Consider the following 26,273-nt stretch of genomic DNA (forward strand, 5'->3'; position numbering starts at 1 on the left):
TACCCTCACCTTTTAAGCCTTTTTAGGAATCAAAAATGGCTTTTTATAAAATCTTTTGGGACCCTTGCTCTAAAGCAAGGTCCTAGGGCTAAATGTTATTTGTATTTAACTTATCTCTTCAGATATTTCTTGGGAGAATTTTATAAACCTCTGAAATACAACCACTTTCTGTAAGACCTAGTGTTGTGTAGAACGGTCTATATCTGAGTTAAGTGATGAAGAGGAAGAGAAATATGATGACAGGTGGCTGCTCTGGGAACTCCTGTGATCTCTTTGGTTCTGAATTTGTATTAGCACATCGGTCTTAGAGGGTCCCCACAGCTCTGGACATCTCTAAATTTATGAATTAGAGAAAAATCTTCCATCTTGCATTGGGAAAGGGAGTTTTTTTCAATCTAAAGAGTTCCCATAGCAAAGAAATCACAGCACACATTCCTTCCCCTGTCCCCTAGAAAACATAGAGCAAATGTAGAAATCCTTCCCTTCTCTCTCCCAACCCAACCGAAAAATGAAGCGCTCCTAGCCTGCAGAAAACAATTAGTCCTGATTGAACCTTTTTCCTAACTAGGTTGTCACGAATTAAGACACTGATGAAGGTTGAAGACTTCTTCCAATCTCCCTTCTACTCCCCTCATTAAGAAACACAATTGAGGTGCAGACCTGGGCTTTTTGGGTGGATCTGGGAGCCAGCTGTGGGAACAATGGAGGAAAGAGAAAAGCAGTTTTCTAGCGTGCTGGGCACTGGGCTCAGCACTTTTTACGAACATCCGATTTCTTCCAAGAAGACCATGAACATAGTTTTTGGGATGCTGGCTGGGAACTCCCAAGACACCCTCCTCTTTCCCAGGAACCTCCAGCTGATGGCTTTTTAGTTACCCTTTGAACTGTGTCTGCTAGAAGTTTTAGAATGATTGAGTAAATTTAGTAAATTTTAGTAAAAGGACTGTTTCAGGATTGCCCTTTAGAGGGATCTGTTGCATCAGATATGAAATGCTGGTTAGGACAAGTGGACAAATGGGGCCTTTTCTTCTTTCCCCCAGATTTTCCTTTTCCTTTTGCCTGGCTGACGGGCTACCTCGCCATTCTTGTTGGAGCTGGGATTACATTTCTTGTGCAGAGCAGCTCTGTGTTCACGTCTGCCATCACTCCTCTGGTTGGTGAGTCTTCCCTTCCTCCCCTATTTCCCCTTTAATATATCCCATGTCTCCATTTGTACAGTTGGTCTTGCCATGCTCAGTCATTCCCAGCAAGGACTGAACCTGTGTCTTTCCCCCATCCCTTTGGGCATCGGAGTGATCAGCCTGGAGATAGCATACCCCCTGACCCTGGGCTCCAACATCGGCACCACCACCACAGCCATCCTAGCTGTGATGGCCAGCCCTGGAAGCACTTTGGATGATTCTCTCCAGGTCAGAATGCCCAGTTGGGACCTTCTGCTCTTTCTTCAGTTTACCACTTCTTCCTTCCAATAAGCACCCCAGTGTCTTTCTTGAAAGATGCTCCGTATCTCAAAGGGACTCTAGTCACTCCCGAGGTCTCAGCTGCCTCTGAATGGTGACCTCTGGGGGCTAGAGAACTGTCCCTTTCCTAAGTAATGACCAAAGATCTTCAGCTTGTGTCTTAATTAAAAAACAAGGATGGTGAAGTTTCATCCCCCATCTCCTCCTCATCCCCTGTCCCCCACATAGAATGGTATGGATAATTTCCCCCCTTTGTCCATCTATGAGTCAGAAAAGGTGGAAATAAGTCTGACTTTGAAGATGTGAGTTTGAATCTCAGCTGTTACTTGTTAGGTGACTGGTACAGATCCAAGCTTTGTGTGCAGGGAAGGGAGAGGCAAAATTTGGTTTCATTGGGGCAGAGAAGCTTTGAGTGATTCTGAGGATCTGTTTGGACAGAAAGCTGGAGGAAAAGCATAGAGAGGAAGAAGTTGGGGAAGAAGGTCCCAGGAATATGGCAAGTGTGTGATAATATGAATGAGCATGGGATTGTTAGATGCTAGATGGTTAGAAGCAGCTGGAGGTGATGCTTAAAAAGGCAGGGGAGGTTCAGGTTCTAGAGGGCCCTGAAAGCTGAACCAAGGATTTTGGTTTTATCCTTCACGCATCAAGAAGGCAACAGGTATTGGATCAAAAAGTAGGAAGGCACTGGAGGTTTGATTTTAGGAAAAGTGTATTGCCTCACCAGGTGGCTGTCTCCCCTTCTCCCTCCTCTCCTGGCAAGGGAGGCCAGTGGCACCTGCTGGTGTGCAGGTAGATATCTGGGTAGGAGAAAGACGACTAAGGAGTGGGGGGGGGCAAGGCAGGGGGAGGAGTAGAGTCAAAGCATCATAAGACAATGGAATTCATTTTGTAAAAGAATGAATTCCCAAACTGATTTTGAAAACAATTACAATAAAAGTCTCATTGGTTCTGGAATGCAATATTTTTTTTATTAAATTCATTGCTTTTTAACTCACTGGTACTTAATTCAATTTGGAGCAATGTGTTAATTATCTAAATTGTTTTTTAAATCACTCTTTTGGAACTCAGCAAAAGTGTCTTAAATTTTCAACTTTGTTTCATTTGTAAGCTGGGACTCAAGCTCTTCATTGCATTTTGGTCCTTGCTGCATGGCCCTTTGCAAAAAGGCCCATTTTCATAGGATTTAAGGGTTAGAAGGATCTTTGAGATCATCTGGTTCTTCTTTTGTAGATAGACAAGGGTTTTGCTGCAGGTCAAGGTACGAGTTTAGAAGAGCAGAATGTAAGCTGATTGTGGGCAGGAGCTTTCCCTTTGCATGGGGCTTTGCATCCAGGAGGCACTTAATCAATTCCTGTTGACTTAGCTTGTAGCTTCAGACTCCCATTTAGATGGCTTGTTCTTTGCACAAGACCACAATAGGACTCTTGCCTGTAGGGCATGTGAAAGGTTCCAAAGCTCTTGACACAATGATCACATTGGATGTCCACAGTAACCCAGGAAATGAAGGCTCCATTGATGACTTCAGATGAGCATAGTTAGGGTGAGAGAGGCTTCCACCCCAACTCTTCCTGACTTTGGGTCCGATGCTCTCTGGGTCACAGATTCCATAACATCCAGCCATATTCTTGCAAAACTGAATAAGACTGGCTCAGCTGACTGCTGCTCTCCCTCCTGCTCCTAAATCGATGAGCCCACAATGACAATATTCATGGATAATTTCTGTGGCGCCTCTAATCTTTCCCATCCATTCTCCCCACCACCTGCTTCCTGATTTCCCTTCCCTCTGCCCAATTGGCTCCCAGTATGTCTCCATGAGATTTCATCATATTTATTCCCTTTGATTTCAGATTGCCCTGTGCCATTTCTTCTTCAACTTGTCTGGAGTTCTTCTGTGGTACCCAGTCCCGTTCATGCGCCTGCCGATACGTCTTGCCAGGGGTCTGGGACATATCACGGCCACCTACCGTTGGTTCGCCGTCTTCTACCTGATCATCTGCTTTTTCCTAGCCCCAGTGACAGTGCTTAGGCTTTCCCTGGCAGGTTGGACTGTGCTGGTGGGCGTAGGGGCACCCATCCTATTTCTGTTGGTGGTGATCTTGGTGATTTGTGTCCTCCAAGCCCGCTGCCCCCATGTTCTCCCTGACACACTGAAAACCTGGGACTTCTTGCCCTTGTGGATGCACTCTCTTAAGCCCTGGGATGGGCTGGTGTCCCTCCTGACATGCAGCTGCTGCCGATCCAACTGGTCCCAGATGTTCAGCTGCTGCTGCTATTGCATCGTTGGCTGATGGTCATGTTGCAGGCTGACCAGATGCTGCAGAGATGCAGGAAATGTCCAGAATTGGATGAAGAACAGGAAAAGGCAAGTAAAATCCCCCTCTTGGTCCGTGAGGGACATTAGGAAACTGGAGGAACAACTATGGAATTTCATAGGAAGAAAGCTAAGAAGACCAGGAAGGGTGGGGGAATCCTTGTATTATTCTGGCAGCTCAGAAGTCTTCACTTTGTCTCTTTATAAGGGAGACCACTTTTTACATTCATTTAACCAAGTACATACCTTTTTTCCCCTCTGATTCCCTCTGATTCCCTCCAACCTAATTCCAGCTAACTGGTCTTTTCCAACAATTTCTCATTTCCAAAGAGTATGTAGGAAAGGGGTACCTGGACTGAGGAAGAACAAGAACAAGAACCTCAAATCCCATGTCAGCCTATTTGAGGTCATATGAAGTCTTATCCTATCTTCCACTGTATATAAGTCTTCCTTATACACAGATGTATAGTCAGTGAATTATATACTTTTTCATTGGATAGTAAATAACCTGTATGATTCTGGTTTTATATTGCTCACCTTTGGAAAAAATATTTAATTTTAAAATATCTTTATCTAAATCTATAGTCAATATAAGCAAGTGTATCTGTATATATTGTAAATTTTTTTCATGTTTACAGTAATTTTATTTTAAAAAATTCAGCTTTCATTACCATTCATTCTTTTTTTTTTTACATCAAAGAGCAAGTTTATTATAAAGAGAATGGCTGAATAGACTTTGAGAATGTAAAAAATAAGAGTTAAAAAATTTATTTCTTAATTAATTATAACTTTTTATTGACAGAGCCCATGCCTGGGTAATGTTTGACAACATTATCCCTTGCACTCACTTCTGTTCCGACTTTTCCCCTCCCTCCCTCCATTCCCTCCCCCAGATGGCAAGCAGTCCTATACATGTTAAATATGTCACAGTATATCCTAGATACAATTTATGTGTGCAGAACCAAACAGTTCTGTTGTTGCACAGGAAGAATCGGATTCAGAAGACTACCATTCATTCTTTTTGCTTATTAGAGTCTGCCTCATAGGAAAAGTCCTTAGACAACTCTTTTTCTTTCTTTCTTTCTTTTTTGTTTACATGTTAATACTTCCAAATATATTTTTATATTTGTAACATTGTACAATAAAAATCGAAGAGAAAAAAACCATGAAAAAGAAAAGGCAAAGAGACAAACAAAAATGTGGAAATACTATGCTTCAATCCACATTCAGTGTCCATGGTTGTTTCTCTGGATATGGATGACTTTTACTTACTCCGATTTTTTTAGGCCCCCTTTTAGTCGAAATATTTTGAATAAATAAGCTTTTCTAGGAATAACTTTTCAAGCATATGAGTAACACCTGTGTTGTAGGATAGAGTAAAAATGTGTTCTTTTTTATCAGTCATCTTTACTGATAAAATTATATAGTGCATATTCTAAAAATATATATTTCAACGATTACAAAAATAATGTATGTTATGAAAACTTGTTACACAAAATGAAACGCCAGAAAACTTTAAAATTCAACCTCAAACACAATATATCTAATGGTCAAGAGGAGATAAATCACAACTTTATATACAAAAATATTCAAGCATTTAAAAAACTAGCTGCCTCAATATTGTACCATGTATATATTCTTAAACAATTGATAAACATACATGGAACCTCTTATAAGACAGACCACAAATGAAAAAGTATTATATACAACTTTTCTAATAAAATTTGAAGAAAACTACCAATGTGGAGTGAACAATGTAAAACACTCATTTTGTTCCCAACTCTCCATGATTCCATTTGGGATTTTCTTGGCAGAGATATTGGAATAGTTTGCCATTTCCTTCTCCAGTTCATTTTTTGTACTATCTTTTAAACCTGTCCATAACCACACTATAAATACAGAAACCAAGTACTTCATTGATCTCCACTGTGTATGCCTTTTTCCATTTGGATTATCCATGTGATCTGTGTACATGCTGTGCTTTTATGTATTTTTGGAAAGACAGAAACCAAGATATTTAAACCTAAAGTGCATGAACTTTTGAAAGCTCAGGAATGAGTTGCTTTTAATACTTTCACAATTTCTCATCCTTAACAATTCAATCAAGATGCGTCCACCCATCACCTCTCTCCCCAGTTAGCAAAAATAAGTATCAGATCAGGTGTCCTGCCTTGAATCTTATCAAGAATCTAAAAGCTAGAGCATGGGATCCATTACCTTTCAAGATCCTTAAGGTTCTTGTTCCATTGTTTTCACTTCCATCCCACTATTCAATGACCTCATTTGCTGTTTCCTTGGCAAAGATAGCAAAATGGTTTACTCCTTCTCCTTCTCCAGCTGATTTTATGGATGAGGAAACAAAATGAGGCAATCTGGGCCAGAACGCTGTACTTAAATCAAGGATTCTTACAAGGTGCTAACTCAGTGGAATTGATGAGACAATGGTTATCTAGTTTAGCATGGTGATTAATAGTTCTCTAAATTCAATATGATTGATTTAATCTTACAACAAATAATGGTTTCCTAGTGATATAATGATTGGTTTATACTCAGTGTAGAGCATATAAGCTGGGACAAACTCATCCAGGGTCAGAGCCAGATTCATTTATCCCATCTCCCACCACCGTGGTGGCAGGCTCTCCTCCTTTGCTTCTCCACTGAAACCAAGACTCAGGAGGTTTCAAGAAAGCTAGCTGAGCCCCAGGCAAAGAAACTAGATTGTGAATGAGATAATAAAGGATTTGGACTTTAACATCTGATTATTCTTGTGGTAATTATTCAATTGAAATAAAGGCTGCTCTAAGAACTCCAGAAAACAAACCAAGAACATTTCAGCAAACCACATTAGGTGACTTGTCCAAGATTGCACATCTAGAGTCTGAGGCTGCATTTGAACTCACTGAGTCTTCCTGACTCCAGAACCAGTACTCTATCCAGTATGCCCACCTAGCTGCCCTTTCTTAAAGTAGGAGAGACCAATAAAGCATATCAGTTTTTTTCTTATTCCAGTTCCTGGGTCTCTAAGTCTAAAATAATCTAAATAATTGTAGAAGGTACCATTTCCTGTATCTTTTCTAATTGAACAGTTCCGAATTAAAGAGTCAGGCCAGAGAGCTGCCATCAGTGTGAAAAGTGAAAGCATGGGGATGCTACCTAATTAGTCGGTACCCTGAGAAACATCATATGACCCATTTCAAAATGGAGGTGGAGTCTGACAGATAATGGATCAGAAGATGCAAATGAAAACCTAGCCCCTTGGAAACTCTCCTAATTGGCTTGCATGAGCAGGCAGCTCTTTTGCAATCCCCATTAATTAACATAGTGGAGCGTGTTATTAAACATCAACTTTGCATTAGAAGATAATAGTTTGTGAATAAGTCACACTTGCGCACCTAGCTTGGCTGGCTGGCTCTTATACAGCAGTAGGGGCGTACATTATGAGTGTCAGGACCTAAATTATGCTTTATCATTTGGCTGGGGTTAATCAAAGAAGCTCAAAGGGTCTCTGATAGCAGCTCTGTATTGAGATTAGAGGATTCTTCATACTCCCTTGGACATAGAATGGCACAGTGGACAGAGTCAGGAAAACTTATCTTCTTTAGTTCAAATCTACCTTCAGACACTATGTGAACACTTAACCCTGTTTGCCATTATAAAATGAGATGGGAAGGGAAAGCACTCCAGTATCTCTACCAAGAAAACTCCCAATTAGTGTCATGAAGAGTGGAACACAAATGAAAACAAGTGAACAATGTTCTTCCTTGACAAAGGCATCTTTCCAAGGAAGCATTTCCTCATAGCTACTTAACAGTGGAGTGGTTGAAAGTGCTGAACTTGGAACCAGGAAACAACCCAAATAAGAAGGGGCTTCCCAAGCCTTTAAAACATGATGTAAATAACTCTGGAAATGCTACAAAACCAAGGCACTCTCCTGGTGACACAGGGCACGTAGAGTTGTGGTTGTTGTTCATCAAATGAGATCATTTTAAAGCCCTTTGAACAATGCCTGACACAGTGTTATTAAATGTTTGCTATTATTATCGTTCATCTTCACAAGGAGGAAAGAAAAAAAATAAACATTTATTAAGTACCTACAACTCTGGCAGGTAGGTGCTATTATTATCCTTATTTTACAACTGGGAAAACTGAGGCAGATAGTGGCTAAGTGACTTTCTTAAGGTCAAATAGCTTGTGTCTGAGGCTATATTTGAACTTGGGTCTTTCTGACTCCATGTCAAGCCCTGGTATCCTCCCTCTAACTCTTCTCATTTGGTTCAAGAAACAATTTTTGTGAACTTAAAAAAATCTTTCAATTAATAAGCAATCACTTTGTCCCATTTCCACCTCATTCCTCTCTCCTGTGTGCTCTGTTTGTTTCCCTCTCTCTGTCTCTCTGTCTGTCTGTCTGTCTCTTACACACACACACACACACACACACACACACACACACACACACAATAAAAGCCTTGGAAAAAATATGAATAGGCAAGCCAAACCCATTCTATCACTAATCATGTCCAACGACATTCATGTCTCAATCTGCATCCTAAGGTTATCAGTTTCTCTGTCAAGAATTGAGTGCCCTGCTTCACCTTCAGTCCTGTCTTCATCCGTTGTTCAATAAACATCTAATTACTTAATAAATACATTCTCCTATTCTTATTAGATAACAAATCAAATAGTTCTTGACTTTGAGGAGCTTACTTTAAAAATTTTTTATTAAAGCTTTTTATTTTTCAAAACATATGCATGAATAATTCTTTGACATTAACCCTTGCAAAATCTTTTGTTCCAATTTCCCCCCTTCCCCCATGCCCTTCCCTAGATGGCAAGTAGTCCAATATATGTTTTTTTTTTTTTTTTGGTATTAAATTTTTTTTATTATAGCTTTTTATTTACAAAACATATGCATGGATAATTTTTCAACAATGACCCTTGCAAAACCTTCTGTTCCAACTTCCCCTCCTTTCTCCCACCCCCTTCCCTAGATGGCAAGTAGTCCCATACATGTTAAAGTATATGATAAATACATATATATATATATATATATATACACACATACACACATTTATACAGTTAATTTGCTGCACAAGAAACACCACAGTCCAACATATGTTAAACATGGCAGAAATATATGTTCATTCCAATATATTCATATTTATTTATACAGTTATCGTGCTGCACAAGAAAATCAAACTGGATAAAAAATGAGAAAGAAAATAAAATGCAAGCAAACACAACAAAAAGAGTGAAAATGCTATGTTGTGAACCACACTCAGTTCCCACAGTGCTCTCTCTGTGGATATAGATGGCTCTGTTCATCACAAGATCATTGAAACTTGTTGAAAGAGTCACATCCATCAGAATTGATCATCATATAATCTTGTTGTTGCCATGTACAATGATCTCCTGGTTCTGCTCATTTTACTCAGCATCAGTTCATGTAGGTCTCTCCAAGCCTTTCTGAAATCATCCTGCTGATCATTCCTTACGGAACAATAAATAATATTCATATACCATAATTTATTCAGCCATTCCCCAGTTGATGGGCATCCACTCAGTTTCCAGTTTCTTGCCACTATGAAAAGGGCTGCCACAAACATTTCTGCACATGTGGGTACCTTTCCTGACGAGCTTACTTATACTAACAAGATGCAGCAGGGACATAAGTAAAGACAATTTAAATACGAATAACATATGGTAATTTAAAGAGGGAAAGAAGGAAATAAGCATTTATATGGCACTTACTATGTGTCAGACACTGTACTAAGCACAATATATGTCTCATTTGGTTCTCACAATAACCCTGGCAGGTACCTGTTTTTGCTATCCCCACTTTATAATTAAGGAAACAGGCAAAATAGAAGTTAGATTATTTGCTTAGGGGCACCCAGGGCTCTATCCACTGCAGCTATCAGCTGTCTCCAAGTGAGACAGTTAATAATTAGAATAGGAGAGAAGGAAAGGGAGCTGGTCAGGAAAGTATTTATACAAGAGTTGTTACTTTCCTTTGCTTTGAAAGGAAGCCAGAGATTCTACAAAGGAAAACTGGGGAGAGAGTATATCACAGACTTAGAAGATCATGTATATCAAAGCAGGGGGATATTGAATGCCATGTATGGCCAATAATTAACAAATCAGTTCAACTGAATCAGACAGTAAGCAGAGGGGTGGATTATGAAATAACTAGCTAAGGAAAGCAAATTCTTGAAAGGCATCAAAATTGAGAATTCATAATTAATATCAATTCAAAAGGGCTCCTTTGAAGATTTTTAAGTGGTGTGGGAGTATCAAATTAAATGCTTTAACAACAAAAAAAAAGCATTTTAGTAGCTTTTTAAAATCACCTACATTTCCCATTGCATCCATCATCCTCTCCCAACCAGTCAATGAACATTAAAGTGAAAAAAATCTGCTATTTATTATATTCAGCATTCTATACCCAAAGTTCCTCATCTCTACAAAGACTTGGGGGAAGTGTTTTCCTGTCTAGATTCTGTGTAGCCAAGTTATTTACTAGAATGATGCACTTTTGCATTTTGATTATTTTGTTGCTGTTCTTCCCATTTACATTGTTGCAATCGTCAGATATATTATTTCCTTATTTTAATTTATTTTACACCAATTCATCCAGGTTTTCCAATGCCTCTCTGTATTCATCATTTTCTTTGCTCTGATATCAACATATTATTCCTTAAATGCTTTTCAACAAATCCTGCACAACATGATCTTGTTTTTTTTTTTCTTCCCTGAACTGTTTAGTTGATTTTGTGACTATAAAGGTCAGCTGTAGAAAATTATCTATAAAAAGCTATCTAAAGATGGTGGAGTAAGGGCAGAGACTCACTTGAGCTATCCAAAATTTCTCTCCAGATGATGTTAAAATAATGCCTGAAAATGAATTCTGAAGTGACAGATCCAATAATAGGGCAGGCTGAAACAATTTTGTAGCCAAAGACTATTTAGGATGGCAGGAAAAATTTGTCTTACTGGGGTAAGAGGAGAGCACAGACCAGAACAAGCCATTCCAGGCCAGCAGCAGGCTTCAGAAGTGATTGAAGTAGCAATAGCAGTTTTCCAGACAAGGTGGGGTCAGACAAGTATCTAGAAGGAGATAGCAGCAGTTTCTTCACTGGCCTTCGGAGAGGAGAGGAGAGGAGAGGAGAGGAGAGGAGAGAGAGAGAGAATGAATGAGAAAAACTTCAAGGCTTATAATGACCTGGCTAATGTCTGGGCTAACTCTCTAGGGGGAGAAGTGAAGGAGGCAGGTAAGCTGCCACAAGGCTTGACAAAGATGTATCCTGGATTCCGGAGTCTGGAGTCTCCAGCCTTTCTCCTCCTAGTGCCACCAAGTGATCTTGACCTCTCTCCCTCAGCCCTCCAAACCTTGCCTACAATTACCTCACCACCCATTCAGCAAGCGACCAACCTAGGGTCACATAGCTAAGTAAGTATCTAAGACAGGATTTGAACTCAGGAATTCCTGAATCCAAGTCTCGCATTCTTATTCCTTAAACCAGCTGTTGCACTTATTGGAAAGACTAGCAGCAAGGGGAGAACGGAGCCTTTTAATGTACTCTTCTAGAAAACAATAGGATCGGTAAATCTAAGCTATAGGGGAAAGGACTTTGGTTTAGTAAAAAAAGTGAAATTTCTCTTTCTCTGAGGATTAATTGACTTGCTCAGGGTCCCACAGCTAGGAAATGTTAAGTGTCTAAGGCCAGATTTGAACTCAGGTCCTCCTGACTTCAGGGCTGGTGCTCTATCCACTGCGCCACCTAACTGACCCTCAAAAATGAATTTTCTAACAATTAAAGGTGTGCACAAAAGAAATGGCCTGCTTTATACAATAGTGACTTTCCCTTTATCACAAGTATTCAATCAAAGGCTCAAAGAGCAACTTTCAAAGATGTTAAAGAAGGGCTACTTTTCTGGAGGAAGAAGGATGTTCTTGGTTTTATTTTTGTCATAGGTACCTTTAATATGATTTTAAAATTAATTTAATATTTTTTTCAGTTACATTGAAAACGATTTTTTACATTTGTTTTTAAAAATCTGGAGGAGAAAGCGAGGCTGGTTACTTTGCCCGGCCCACCCTCTCTCCGATGCGATTCACTTGGGTGTCACGCGCCACCTTGCTGAGGTCGTCGTGGTCCTTTTAGAGAAAGAAGGACAAAGAGTAACAGTCCTAGGCCTGGGCAGAGCTGGAGTTGGGGGTGGCCGGGCCTGGCTTCTCGGCTCCTGTCTCGGGGGAATGGCCCGCACGAGAGAGAACCCCCGGGTCCGAGAGCCCAGAGCGCGAGAGCAGCCGGGCGGCCGTCCCGCGGCCCGAGCCCCCGCGCGCCCGGCAGGGGAGGCCGGGGCCGCTGAGGGGTGGGAAGCGCAGGGGGCGCCGCGGGCGGGCGCCGGCCCGAGCTTTGCGCAACCCCTCCCTCTATATAAGGGCGGCCCGGGCAGGGCCGCAGGTCATTGCTCCCAGGTCCTCAGCCGGGACAGCAGGCGCACAGGTGAGTGTGGGTGGGCGGGCCGGAGCCGGGCCCGGGGCCGCCTCCCCATCCCTCCCGAGCTGGCTCCTGAGCCCCTGATCCGGCAGGTCCGGCTGTGGGGAAGGGCCGGGCCCACGGGGCATCCCGAGCAGCTACGGTTCGGAAGGGAGGGCAGCCGGGAAGCTCGTCACCGCGGCCCAAACTTTCGGCTCCTTACTCATTTCGGATCTGGGCACTGAAGAAGTCCGGGCTCCCAGACCCCCGGAAGGGTTTCTGACGGACTGTGCCCGCGCCCCAGGGCCCCCGAGATTTCAGAGGGTTACCCGCCAGAAAAGGAGGGACCTCCGAGGGCTGGCTGCCCGCTTCCCCGGGAGGGGGGTTTGCTCCGAGGTGGAGAGCAGAGAGACCCGGAGCTGGCACTTGTCAGCAGCTGCGGGACAGAGATGGGGGGCCAGGAGGCGGGCTTGGGGGAGGCAGGTTTTGTGGGGTAACGTGACCGTGGGAAGGGTTGGTCCGCCTGGATGTCAGAGCAGCAGCTTCTGGGAGCACAGGAGGTTGTGGGTACAGGAGGTGAGGAGGTGAACACAGATGTGAAACTGCCAGAAAAATTAGATAAGCTGCTGCACAGGTAGTGTAGTCTGAACCCATTGTGATTCCTTTTCCAGTATTCTTTTATTTGTTGAAGGTGCTTCTCCTAGAAGAAGAAACTTCCTAATTGCTGCTGGAACAAGAGTGACGGAGCTCTGCTCTTGGATCTGCAACAGTTGGGTAGAATTGGAAGAAAAAAAACCTGCTGTTTCTGTATTTTATAATAAAAAAAGAACCTGCCTCAATTCACATGTATAAAGTGCTGTAAATTTTAACAATTATGTGTCTACTTTTCCTCAAGATCTAAAGAGGATAAAGAGGATAAAGATGTCTTCTTTTTCCATGAAAACATGGCTACTGACTGGAAGGAAAGAGACTCGCCAAGGACCATGTGGCCAGTGGGGGTTGGAGCTGGGCTTTTGACAATTATCCAGAATAATTTTGGGAGAACAACAAGAATAGTTAGAATTCAGAGAGGAAGAAAAGGTAGCAACTTGCCAGAGCTGTCTACAAAATCCCTCCAAACACCTTTAAATAATGCCATAAAATAATCCCTGGAGCAGGAGACTCCACAAAAGGTTGGGGTGAGGCAATGTTCCAGCTCAAGATAACTTAGAAAAGTCAGCCGAAAAGGGTGAGAGTGAAGAACAGTCCAGCTCAGCAAACCAGGAGTGGGCCTTGCCAGCCACTGAATCGGCAGCAACAGTAGTAGCAGCCTATTCCTGAGCTCTCAATCCACAGCCATCAAAGTGGTTAGGAGGAGATTGCAGGGGTCTCTTTGCTAGTCCTAAAGCAGGACTCTGAGGCTTTGTCCATACTCAGATTCCGGTCCCAGTCCTAGGTCGCAGTCAAGGAGGAGATCTCACACACTAGCATCTACAGCCATAGTGAAGATGGGACCCTTCTCACAGTTTCAGAGTAGAAAAGAGTGCTTGGGGTCACGCATAGATCAAAATACAGGCTAAGAGGGGAGTAAACACACCTCTCTTTAGATCATACCACCTTGGAAGAACTGAAAACTTACAAGTCCCTGGAGTATCTTTGAAAACAGTTCCACAAAACCCTTGAAGCTTGGGACAGTATACCCTCCACCCTGGGAACAGAGCCCCACTTTAACAGGGCTAAAGGTCAAGTTAATAGGCTAGGAAAATGAGCAAATAGAAAAATATTCTGACCATAAGAAGTTACTATGATGACAAGAAAGAGCAAAACGTACACTCAGAAGAAAATAAAAAAGTCAAAGCCTTTATATCGAAAGCCTCCAAGAAAAATATAATTTGGTCTTAGGCCATGGAAGAGCTCAAAAAGGATTTTGAAAATAATGTAAGAGGGATAGAAGCAAACTTGAGAAATGAGATTGATTCAAGAAAATCATGAAAAACAATTCAACAGTTTGGTAAAGGGCACACACACAAAAAAATCAAGAAAAATAATACATTAAAAAAAGATTAGATCTAATGATAAAAGAGGTACAAAAAAATGAGAAGAGTGCCTTAAAAAGCAGGGTTGGATCAAATAAAGGAGGTACAAAAACTCACTGAAAAAAAATCCTTAAAAATCAAAATTGAGCAAATAGAACCTATTGACTTTATGAGAAAGCAAGAAACAATAAAACAAAATGGCAAGAATAAAAAAAGATAATATGTAATCTCATTGGAAAAACAACAGACCTGAAAAATAAATCTGGGTGAGATAATTTAAAAATTATTGAACAACTTAAAATTCATGGTTAAAAAAGAGTGTAGTCATCATCTTTGAATATATTATCAAGGGAAAATACCTTGATATTCTAGAACCAGAAAGTAAATAGAAATTGAAAGAATCCACTGATCACTTCGTGAAAGAGATCCCAAAATGAAAACTCCCAGAAATAGTGTAGCCAAATTCCAGAGCTCCCAAGTCAAGGAGGAAATATTGCAAGCAGCCAGAAGGAAACCATTTAAACATCATGGAATCATAGGACTAAATTTATGGATTTAGGATAGGACAAGATTTAGCAGTTTCTACATTAAAGGATTGGAGGACTTGGAATAAAATATGTCAGAGAGCAATGGAGCTAGGATTACAATTAAGAATCCCCAAAATGCAAAATTGAATATCCGTCAGGGTGGAAGGGGAGGGAGGAGAAATGGGCATTCAGTGAAACAGAAGGTGTTCAATATTTTTGAAGAAAAGGTTACAGTTGAATCGAGAATTTGATTTTCAAATGCAAGATTCAAGAGAAGCACAAAAATATCAACAGGAAAGGAAATTGTAAAGAACTTATTAATGTTAAACTGCTTATATTTCAAAATGGGAAGATGATATTTGTAACTCAAGAACTTTTTCATTATTAGGACAGTTAGAAGGACTCATCCATACATCTTGTGATGATGAGAGCCAGATGCACCCAGAGAGAGGACTGTGGGAACTGAGTCTGGATCACAACCTAATATTTTCACTCGTTTTGTTATGGTTTGCTTGAATTTTATTTTCTCTCTCTCTTTTTTTACTTTTTGATCTGATTTTTCTTGTGCAGCAAGATAATTGTATAAATATATGTGCCTATATTGAATTTAACATATATTTTGTGGTGAGCTTTTTCTTCTCAAAACGCAGCCAGGTGATAAAAGTTCAGATCTTTTATTATCTCCAATATATCCCGGTTAGCTTAGAGGTCTATTTCTCTGCTTGGTTCCAAGAGCTCCCTCCGAATGTCGCCAAATCCAAAGGTTCTGTCCTTCAGCCTCTGCCTCTGCTTTCTTCTGCCTCCAACCAGCACAGAGATGGAATGAATCTCTTGTTTCCTTCACTTGGGGCTCGGCTAGCTTTCTGGTGAGTCTTTCAGACCAGCTTGGTCTCAGTGGGGGGCGTGCAGGAGCCCAGCCACCTACCACAGTGATGTGAGATGAAGATGAATCTGGTTGTCCACTGAACTCTCGACTTGTAGCTTCTTCCTCTGAAAATTCTTCTTCTGCCACCAGCCAGCCAAGTGGAAAATATTCTGCCTTGCCTCGGAGAGTGGGCTTCTGGCATAATTCCGCTGAAATCTCGACTTGTAGCTTCTTCACTCTGAAAAACTTCTTTGACTGGCCCATTGAAGCTCTATTTATGCTCCTTCAAGAGAGGGATTATGGCTCTCTGGCCCAAAGAGCTTCAAGGGAGGTGTGAACTCATAAAGTTACAAAGTTTACTTTGTGAAACTCCCATACTTGTGAACTCCAATGAGTAAAGGTGTGAACACAAGCCTTGTATTAATTAGTTCTACTTAGTACCTTGTTTCAGGTTCTGGCCCAAAACATCTTCTTGTAAGATTAGATCAACTCTAATTAGTTAGCAGTTTGTAAAGATTCCAACATATTTTATCATGTTTAACATATATTGGATTACATGCCATCTAGGGTAGGGGATGAATTGAAGCGGGGGAATTGGAACAGAAGGTTTTTTCAAGAGTTAATGTTAAAAAATTATACTTGCATATGGTTTAAAAATAAAAGTCAATAAAAAAGTTTAAAAAGTAATAGCAAAAAAAGAATGTTAAAAATTGTTTTTACATGTAATAGGGAAAATATTAAATAAAAAATTTTAAATCCACCAACAAATCTTGCTCATCTCCTTTACTGGCAGAACTTTTCTCTGGAACTGCAAATCACTTCTGAGTTAAGAGCTGGTAAAAATCCCAGAAGTCAAGTCTAATCCCCTCCTTTTACAGTTGACAAGCCTGATATTGATCGTGATTAAGTGATTCTCTCAAGATGAGCCTGATGATCAACATAAGAGGGAAGATTTGAATTAGGGTATCCTGTCTTCCACAGGTATGTTCTTTTCATTGTCTCCACACTGCTTCCTCTTTCTTTCTGGTCCTCTATTCATGCCTATGGAAGAAGTTTCAAGTTATAAAGTGTCTTAAAGGGAGTGGGCTAGGGGAAAGTGTGGATTACTGTCTTCCTGACTTGGGACTCACCTGGCCATTTTAGGAATGAAGACAGCTCTGTGCCTTGGGAAGGTAAGGGAGACAAGAGTGTGAGAAATACTGAGGGAGGGGAACATGTCAGAAAAACCAGGATTTATTAAAGGGCAGATCTCCTAGCACTGAAAATGTTTACCCTATTCTTCTGACACTTCTGACCATGCCAAAGAGTATTCTACACCATAGTGGAAGCAATTTGCTGGCCTCTGAATCAATCAGTCATCATTTATGTATAACTCACCAACTAAGTGCCTTAGGTCCTGGAGATAGAAAATATTAAAACCAAGGAAAGAGGAGAACTATTAGAAGATGAACAAAGATGATATTTATCTATTTAAAGAGTTTAGGAGCAAGATCATTAGTTTGCCTTAAAAAAAATTAGGAATGAGAGAGCATATATTGTTACTTCTTTTCTAGGATTTCTAGCAATCTAAATTGGCCATTAATAACTTGCAACACTAATACCCAAACATTCCTCCTTTCCCATCCCAGTCACACCTCATAGCTCCATCTTTGAACTCTTGTCTCTTCTTGAAGGGGAAGATAATTCTGTCCTGAAGCAGTTGTAGAGTTTGAGATTCCCTCATCCCTGTATCCCCTGCACTCATCTTCTTGCTGGTAGATGACAATCCTGAGCAGCTTGAGCTACCTTAAAACTAGCTCAGCAATCTCTGGGTAACTGGGATTTTAGTTATCTGTTGGAGCTAGATGGAAGTGGGGTAGATTTAGAAACTGGAGGTTCTAAAACAGTTGGATTCCACAAAAGTCTGTTGGATTGAGTGAAGGGTTTCTGAACATTGGCCTGGAAAAGGGTATTGATTGGTTTGGTGGCAACATCCTTCACTTACCTTTTATTCTGAAGATGCCAGGTTTCCTACTTATCACTTATTTATAAGTAGCCTATAATTGATAAGTTTAAAGTAGAGATTAAGCTCAAAAAGGAATAGAGAACCATCAGAGGAAGAGCCAACACTGAGCAAAAAGACATTTTCTAAGCTGGTGATGAATATAAAAGGGTTTGGATAGTAGAATGAGACATTTAAATTTAGAAGGCAATGAGAAAGAGATGAAAGAAATCTAGTAAAACAATGACCAAGACCAGGATTAGTGATTTAATTATGAACTTGGGATTGGGAATGTAGGGGAGGAAAAGTGAATCCAGAAAGAAAAGGAATGATTTGATAATAAGTTGCATATGTAAGGTTTGGAAAGTAAAGTGAAAGTTTAAAATTTTACCCTAAGATGCCAGTAGAAGATAGAAATATGTATATTTTAAAATAGCTTTAGAATAAATGACTTTTTTTGTTGATGCTATTGTTGTGTATCTGAACTTCCTGTGTTCCATATTGGTATAAAATTCAACTGATGTTCATTTTTTGTAATTATTCATTCATTTCACATAGATCGTTAGTTTTACTAGTTTATAATTGGGCAAAGTGACTAGTAATTATTGGTCATGCATTTACCCTTTTCATTTCTGATACTAGTCATCTGATTCTCTTTTTAAAAAAGTTAAATTACCCAGTGGTTAATCAATTTTATTGTTTTTCCATAAAATCAATTACTAGTTTTATTATTTTATTTTTAAAACTTTCAGTTTAATTAATCTTTCCTTTGATTTTCAGGATTTCCACTTCATTTCTTAATTGGGTATGTGGAATGTCTTCTTTTTCCTAGTAGTTTTAACTATGCCCAATTCATTGATCTGCTCTTTTTTTTTTTAAAAAAAAAAAAATTAACATATGCATTTAGAGAGATAAATCTTCCCCTAAATACTGCTTTGGCTGCATCCCACAAATTTTGGAATGTTATTTTGTTGTTGTCACTCTTGTTTTTTTCTTTTGAAAACTTGGGATATTTATTGAAAGGGAAGAGTTCCAAATATTGCTGATGAAAAGCCTAGAGCTTCATTGATGCTTCAAAATGTAAACACAGGATTCAGCAGAAGGCAGCCCAAGCTCTCAGGTGGAAGTTTGTCTAAATCCACCACTAGAGCTAAAAGCCTATCAGTGAGCCACTCAGAAACACCATCATGCCAACATAAAGACATAAGCATATGGTGGAAGATGAACCACAACAAATGGAAAGGGATGGATTCTGCTGCTCCCAAGGGCTTTCGCCTGGGCTGATGGGAGACCTCAATCTAAGGATAAAGCCTGGGGAGATAGACAAAATCTTTAGAGAAGGGAGAAGAGTTTTCTTAACTTTTATGGGCACAGCCAATCCAACAAGCATTTATTAAGTTGCTGCTGTGTATGTGCCAGATCATTTCTTTCACTCTGAAACTGTCTAAAGCAGGGGTCCTCAAACTTTTTAAATAGGGGGCCAGTTCACTGTCCCTCAGAGTGTTGGAGGGCTGGACTATAGTAAAAACAAAAAGTTTGTTTTGTGGGCCTTTAAATAAAGAAACTTCATAGCCCTGGGTGAGGGGGATAATCGTCCTCAGCTGCTGCATCTGGCCCGCGACCCATAGTTTGAGGACCCCTGGAAAGTCTTGAAGAAATTGTACCCTGATGCTATCCTTCTATGAACAATGAAAACCTACTCAGTTCTTCCTTTCCCCCTTCCCTCCATCATCCTTCCCTTCACCAGAAGCTCAAAGTCTCACTCTACAGCTACCCACCCCTTCCACTGTGCCTTCTGGCTCCCTAAGTAACAAACTTAATTTCACCTTAAATGTTTCCCTTTCCCATTGTGAGATCTACCTCTTTTCCCCTTGATGACAAAGCTTCCCTGGCCTTTCTTTTAATCACTGGCTGCACTTTCACTCATTCAACCCTTTCACTAATTAAGGTGGGAAAGTCAGAATACTCCTTGCTTTCCATTGTCACTTCCAGGCTTTCCTTCCCTGTCACTCAGTAACTTCTCTGAGATTTATTTGGTCCATATCTACCACTCCATCCACAATCCAGTAGCTGTTATCCACAGACCTCTAGGACTCCCTTGTTTCCTTAATGAGTTCAGGGTCTGGCTCACAGGCTTTGTCTTCTCCCAACTCCTGCCCTCATATTAAGGGATTTCAACATACATGATGATAGTCTCTCCAACACCCTAACCTTATAGATTTCCTCAGTTTACTCATTTCAAACGATCTGCTACTCTACCACACGTAAAGGTCATAGCTTTGATCTTGCCCTCATCCACAAATAAAGCACTTCCACATTCAAGAACTCTGCAGTGCCATCATTCTCTCTCTCCCTTTGCCTTGAAGTCAAACTCATCACAACCCCCAATCTCCCCACCCCTCAGTTCTTTCCTAAGTGATCACTCATGCACTAGCTACCCTCTACTTCCTTCTCCATCTTGGCCTCTGATGAACTAAACTTGAATTTGAACTTGAAAAACTCAACTGTCCTCTCCTCTCATGATCAGCCAAGCACCTGCCTTGGACCATTCCCGCCATCTGCTTCCTTCATTCTTTCACATATGCTGTTTGCGTAAAGCTGGAGAAAAAACTAGGAAATGATGATTGTCACCCTTTAATGAAATTATTGGTTATTTCTGTGATTAGTTGTTTTATTCATTCATTAGAAGTAGATTATTTAGCTTTCTATTAGCTTGTAATCTGTCCTTCCATGGCCCTATATTAAACGGAGGTTTTATTGCATTATGGTCCGAAAAGGGTGCATTTATTTTTTCTGTTTTTCTACATTATGCCCCAATACATGGTTAATTTTTGTCTAGCTGACAAAAAAGGCTTATCCCTGTCAAGTCCCATTCTAAATTTTCTCCTGAGTTCTTATCAGATTTAGCTTTTTTAGGATTCTAATTTATTTCCTTGACTTTTTTATTATTTAATTTTATATTTAGTTTTATTCAGCTCAGAAGCAGGAAATTAGAGGTATAGTCGAGTTTTTCTATTTCCTCCTGTAATTCATTTAACTTTTTCTTTAAGAATTTGGATGCTATGCCATTTGATACATATAAATTTATACTTCATTGTCTATGGTTCCTTTAAAAAAAAAGCAAAATGTAGTTGCTTATCCCTTTTAAATATATTTGGTTTGGCTTTGGCTTTGACTGAGATCATAATTGCTATCCCTGCCATTTTTACTTCAACTGAACCATAATAGATTCAGCTTCAAAACCATATTTTAACACCGTGTCTCTCTGTTTTGAGTGTTTGCTGTATACTACACATTGATGGGTTCTGATTTCTAGTTTTCATTCTGCTATTCACCTCTGATTTATGGGTGAGTTCATCCCATTCACATTCACAGTTAACGATTGCTGACTGCTTTTCTTTCTATCTTATATTCTTCTGTTTATGCTTCTCTCTTTTTATTCTCTCCCTTCTCTAAAGTCTGTTTTGCTTCAGACCACTGATTTCATCTGTCTTCACTTTTATCACCTTTCTCTTTCCTTTTTTCCTTTTCCTCCTGCTTTCTTGTTGGGTAAGATAGATGTCTATTGCCAAATGTGTGTGTGTGTGTGTGTGTGTGTGTGTGTGTGTGCGTGTTTCCCTTTTAAAATAATTTAAATGTGAGATTTAAGCATTGCCTGTGCTTCTTCACTATTTTCTCTTCACTGTGAAAACTCTTCCTTGGCTGTCTCTCTGATGTGAGGTAATTTACCCCACTCTTGCTTTTCCTTCCCCTTTCTCCCAACGTATCCCACTTTCTTGTCTATCCTTTTTTTTTAATACCATGTCAACATAATAGACTCAACTCTGTCTTCCTTTCTATGCAGAATCCTTCGAACTGCCCTAATAATGATAAAATTCTTAGATGATATATGTATCATCTTCCCCTATAGAAATGTATATAGGTTAACTTTTTGAGTTCCTTATGATTTCTCTCTTATGTTTACCTTTTTACGTGTCTCCTGAGTCTTGTATTTGAAAGTCAAATTTTTTTCCAAGACAATCCCAATAAACTTTGAATAGAAAACACCATCTACATCCAGAAAAAGAACCTTGGAGATTGAATATAAATCAATACATGCTATCTTCACTTTTTTTTGTTTGTTTTTTTCCCCTCTCCTAACACGATTCATAAAGAAATGTATATTTTAAAATTAATATACGTGTATAAGCAGAAAAAAAACAATTAAAAAGAAGGAACATCTAGATGTGCTCTATTAGACAAGAAACAAATACAGAAATACTTTGTCTCCACTTATTATAAATCTATATCAACAAATTATCATCAATTTAAAAAAAATTAGCTCTAGCCTCATCCGAAATATTTTCAAGTCTTCTATTTTATTAAATATATATTTTTCCCTTGAAGTATTATACTCAATATCTCTGCATAGATTATTCTTAGTTGGAATCCCAGGTCTTTTGTCTTCCAAAATATCATATTCTAAGCCCTTTGCTCCTTTAATGTAATAGCTACTAAATCTTGTGTGATCCTAACTATGGTTCCTGGGAGTTTGGGAATTTAAGTACAATAGTCTTAGGAGTTTTCATTTGGGAATATCTTTCAGATGGGTTTTAATTTTGTTTGTTAGTCTCTGCTCTTTTTGCACTTTATTTTTAACATTCATTTTTTAAAAATAAGTTCCAAATTCTCTTCCTCTCTGTCCTCCTCCATCCTTGACAAGCAAGGAATTTGATGTAAATTATATATGTACAGTCACCAAACATATTTCCAAATTAGCCATGTTGCAAAAGAAAACAGATTTTAAAACGCACAAGAAAAATGTTTTAAAATATATATTAAAGATTTTTATTTTTAAAACACATGCATGGATAATTTTTTCAACATTACCCTTTGCAAAACCTTGTGTTCCAATTCCCCCTCTCCCTCCACCCCCTCTCGCAGATGATGAGTAAAACAATATATGTTAAACATGGTAAAAATATATGTTAAATCCAATATAGGCATACATATTAATACAATTATCTCGCTGCACAAGAAAAATCAAAAAGGAAAAAAATGCAAAAGAAAATAAAATGCAAGCAAACAACAAAAAGAATGAAAATGCCATTTTGTGATCCACACTCAGTTCCCACAGTCTGGGTAGTAGATGACTCTCTTCTTCACAAGATCATTGGAACTGGCCTAAATCATCTCATTATTGGAAAGAGCCACATCCATCAGAGTTCATCATTGTATAATCTTGTTGCCGTGTACAACAATCTCCTGGTTCTGCTCATTTAACTTAGCATCAGTTCATGTAAGTCTCTCCAGGCCTCTCTATATTCATCCTGCTGATCGTTTCTTACAGAATAATAATATTCCATAACATTCATACACCATCACTTATTCAGACAGAACAATAATATTCCCTAACATTCATACACCATAACTTATTCAGCCATTCTCCAATTAATGGGCATCCACTCAGTTTCCAGTTTCTTGCCACTACAAAAATGGCTTCCACAAATATTTTTGCACATGTGGCTCACATTCTCTCCTTTAAGATCTCTTTGGGATATAAGCCCAGTAGAAACATTGCTGTTTCAAAAGGTATGCACAGTTTGATAGCCTGTACCATTGCAGGGCTAGAGGATTTCTTAGCTAAGACCTTTCTTTCTTCTTCTGTCTCTCAGTAAGGATTGTTGTTGATCTTGAATTCAATTTTTGCCTTGGTCTAAAACTCTGAGGTAACATTCTTCATAGCTTTCTATCTCCTTTTTCCAGTTGTCTCTAGTTTCCCATTCTTTCTTGGACAATGATCAATGAGAATTCTTCCTCCTATATCCAAATCCCATGTAATTTCATTCTTAGACAGTTCATACTGTTTTACAGTATAATTAATTAGTCTTGATGAAGACTTGAAAACATTATAATAGTCTATGTAAAAGAGTTGATCTTAACAGAAACCAAAGGTATAGTATTTCTGCCTCCTTAACTTATTTTAAAATGAAGTTAATGTTTTTATTTTTGGTTCAAATCTGATTTCAGAGGTACAGCAAACTCTTGGTATAGATATTTCCTCTGTTGATACAAATTAACAATTCATCTATGACTTATTATTTTAGAGAGATATCTGGGATACTGAGAGGAAAATGTGGAAAAGCAGAATTTGAACTGAGATTTTAGTGATAGCAAAGTGAGCCTTCTCCTTGTTACATTACCCTGCTTCTTCTCTTTCTGCTTCCTTTTAAAATTTATTATTTATTTTTACAGCATTCTTTTTAAATGTTGATTTCCAGATTTTCTTATTCCTTTCTGTTCCCTTCCTGACCCACTGGGAAGGCAAGTAATATATCAAATATACTTCAGAAATCATGCAAAACACATTTCTATATTATCCATATTTCCAAAAAACCCAAGACAAATAAAGTGCAAAAAAAATATACTTCAAGTTGCACTCAGAGTTCATCAAATCTTTCTCTGGAGGTGGACTACATTTTTTCATCATTACTCCTTTGAGTTATCTTGGATCATTGTAATCATCAGAGTAGCCAAGTCATGGATCATCATTACAATATTGCTGTTACTATACACAATTATCTCTCAGTCCTTCTCATTTCACATTGCATCAGCTTATATAGGTCTTGCCGTGCATATTTTTCTTAATGCCTCTCCTGCTACCCTGCACTATCTGTTTTTGAAATCTGGTAACACTCCACTGACACTAATACATTGTTGGTGGAGTTGTAAATTGACCAAACCATTCTGGAAAGCAATTTGGAACTGTGCCCAAAGGGCTATAAAACTGTGCGTATAAATTGATCTAACAATACCATTACTAGTTCTGTATCCCAAAGATTTTTTTTAAGGGAAAAAGATGTGTTCCATATTTTTTTCTTCACTTTCCTCCCCATTCCCCAAGACAGCAAGCAGTCTGATCTAAATTATACATGTACAATCATGTTAAATATATTTGTCATGTTATGAAAGAAAAATCAGAACAAAAAAGAAAAACACAAGGAAAAAAAAACAAAAAAAGAAAATATTATGCTTCAATCTGCATTTAGGCTCCACAGTTATTTCCTGGACAAGGGTAGAATTTTCCATTGTGAATCTTTTGGAATTGTCTTGGATCCTTGTTATTAACTGAGAAGAGCTAAGTCAATCACAGCTGATCATCACGCAATGTTGCCATTACTCTGCACAATGATCTCCTGGTTTTGTTCACTTTACTCAGCGTCAGTTCATACATGTCTTTCCAGGTTTTTCTGAAACCTGTCTGCTCATCATTTCTCAGAGCAAAATCATATTCCATTCCATTCATATATCACAATTTGTTCAGCCATTCCCCAGGTGATGTGCATCCCTTCAATTTCCAATTCTGTCCCACTACAAAAAGAACTGCGATTACTATTTTTGCATACGTGACTCCTTTTCCCTTTTTAGTGATCTCTTTGAGATACAGATCTAGTCGTGGTATATGGCCAGTTTTATAGCCTTTGGGGCATACTTCCAAATTGTAGTGGCTTAAAGATGAATTTCATTATCACCATCACCACCATCAAATATGATTGATTAATTGTATCTGTGCTTATGACTGTGTGCTCCGGATGCTCCAAAGCAAATGAGAGTGAGATGAATCTTATCCTGGGGACCATGGAAGCTCCACAAATTCAGTAGGGAAAGGCAAGACAGTGGACAAATGCATAGCTTGGGAGTGTCAGAGGGGCCCATCTTCTGGCAAATGGTCAGAACCCAAGAGCTCCATCTTGCACTCTGGGATGAGCTCATGAATTTCTGGGGATCATCATATCTGATGGAATCACAAATACCTGGGTTTGAATAGACCTCGGACACTTCTTAGCTCAGTCAATCAGGTGCTTTCAGCCTCAGTTTCCTTAGCTGTAAAATGAATAATAGCAGCACTTGTCTCCCATGGTTCATGTGAGGATGAAAAGAGAAGGAAGATGTGAAATGTTCTGCCAATTTCAAAGCATACTGGGCACTTTGGCTCTTCCAGTACTTCTTCCTTCTCTCCTTCCATTCTCTTCCTCTCATATTCCTGCGCAGCGTTTCCAATTTGGGCATATTTTTCATTCCGTTTTTCATCACACAATGTGTGAGGGCGAGGAACATGTCTGGGTTGTCTCTACAGGTCCCCAGCCCCTGGGACCGTGCTTTCTGCCCAGCTGGCTCATAAAAAAGTGGTTAGTGGTTAAATAAATGAATGAATGATTATCTCCCTTGGCTGCTGAACTGGGTCTGTGGAAGACAAGTGTGGCATATGGACAAGGAAGGAAGGCAGAAAGGTGGAAACTGAAAGCAGGGATACTGGATGAAAGGGGCCATCCAGCATGGACCCTGGGGCCAGGGAGAAGGGGCAGGTGCTCTGAATCTCCATGAGGTGGGCTGGGCTGTGGGGAGGGGCTGGGGCGGGACTAACAGCCCCTACAGGCTAATCCTCTAGGCTGGCCAGCCTCATTAGGAAGATTTAGGGCCAAAAGAGTCTTTACAAAAGCAAAACTGTCATTTTTACTGTGAAGCCCAAGACCCCAGTGAGCCCTAATTCCCCCTGGAGAGCACTAAGTGCTCTGGCTGGTCATCTGAGACTCCTCTACCTGAAACTGACTGGTCCTATTTTCTGCTCCACTTAGCGAGCCAATGGTTCAG

General features: G+C 39.6%; 3 protein-coding genes and 1 long non-coding RNA gene across 7 annotated transcripts in view; 3 read left to right on the forward strand and 1 right to left on the reverse strand.

Moving 5' to 3' along the window:
- The window catches only part of LOC127540922 (sodium-dependent phosphate transport protein 2B-like), a 205,660-nt gene that overhangs the window by 100,539 nt on the left and 78,848 nt on the right, over positions 1-26,273 (forward strand). The window lies entirely within an intron of this gene.
- LOC127540759 (sodium-dependent phosphate transport protein 2B-like) lies at positions 851-3,751 on the forward strand. Its single transcript, XM_051965596.1, has 3 exons — positions 851-1,157; positions 1,252-1,409; positions 3,311-3,751. Exons 1-3 carry the CDS (start codon positions 986-988, stop codon positions 3,749-3,751), a joined length of 771 nt encoding a protein of 256 aa, XP_051821556.1. The 5' UTR covers positions 851-985.
- LOC127540928 (uncharacterized) lies at positions 16,430-17,541 on the reverse strand. The gene is made up of 2 exons (XR_007948321.1): positions 17,296-17,541; positions 16,430-16,702 (listed from the first exon to the last, which is right to left on the reverse strand). It is a non-coding gene; the product is annotated as an uncharacterized LOC127540928 (long non-coding RNA).
- The window catches only part of LOC127540760 (sodium-dependent phosphate transport protein 2B-like), a 34,067-nt gene continuing 33,512 nt past the window's right edge, over positions 25,719-26,273 (forward strand). The window contains exon 1 of the mRNA XM_051965597.1: positions 25,719-25,758. Within this exon, the coding sequence (XP_051821557.1) occupies positions 25,719-25,758 (40 nt within the window). The remainder of the gene's footprint in view (positions 25,759-26,273) is intronic.

Source organism: Antechinus flavipes, chromosome 6, assembly GCF_016432865.1.
Source record: "Antechinus flavipes isolate AdamAnt ecotype Samford, QLD, Australia chromosome 6, AdamAnt_v2, whole genome shotgun sequence".
Classification (NCBI taxonomy): domain Eukaryota; kingdom Metazoa; phylum Chordata; class Mammalia; order Dasyuromorphia; family Dasyuridae; genus Antechinus; species Antechinus flavipes.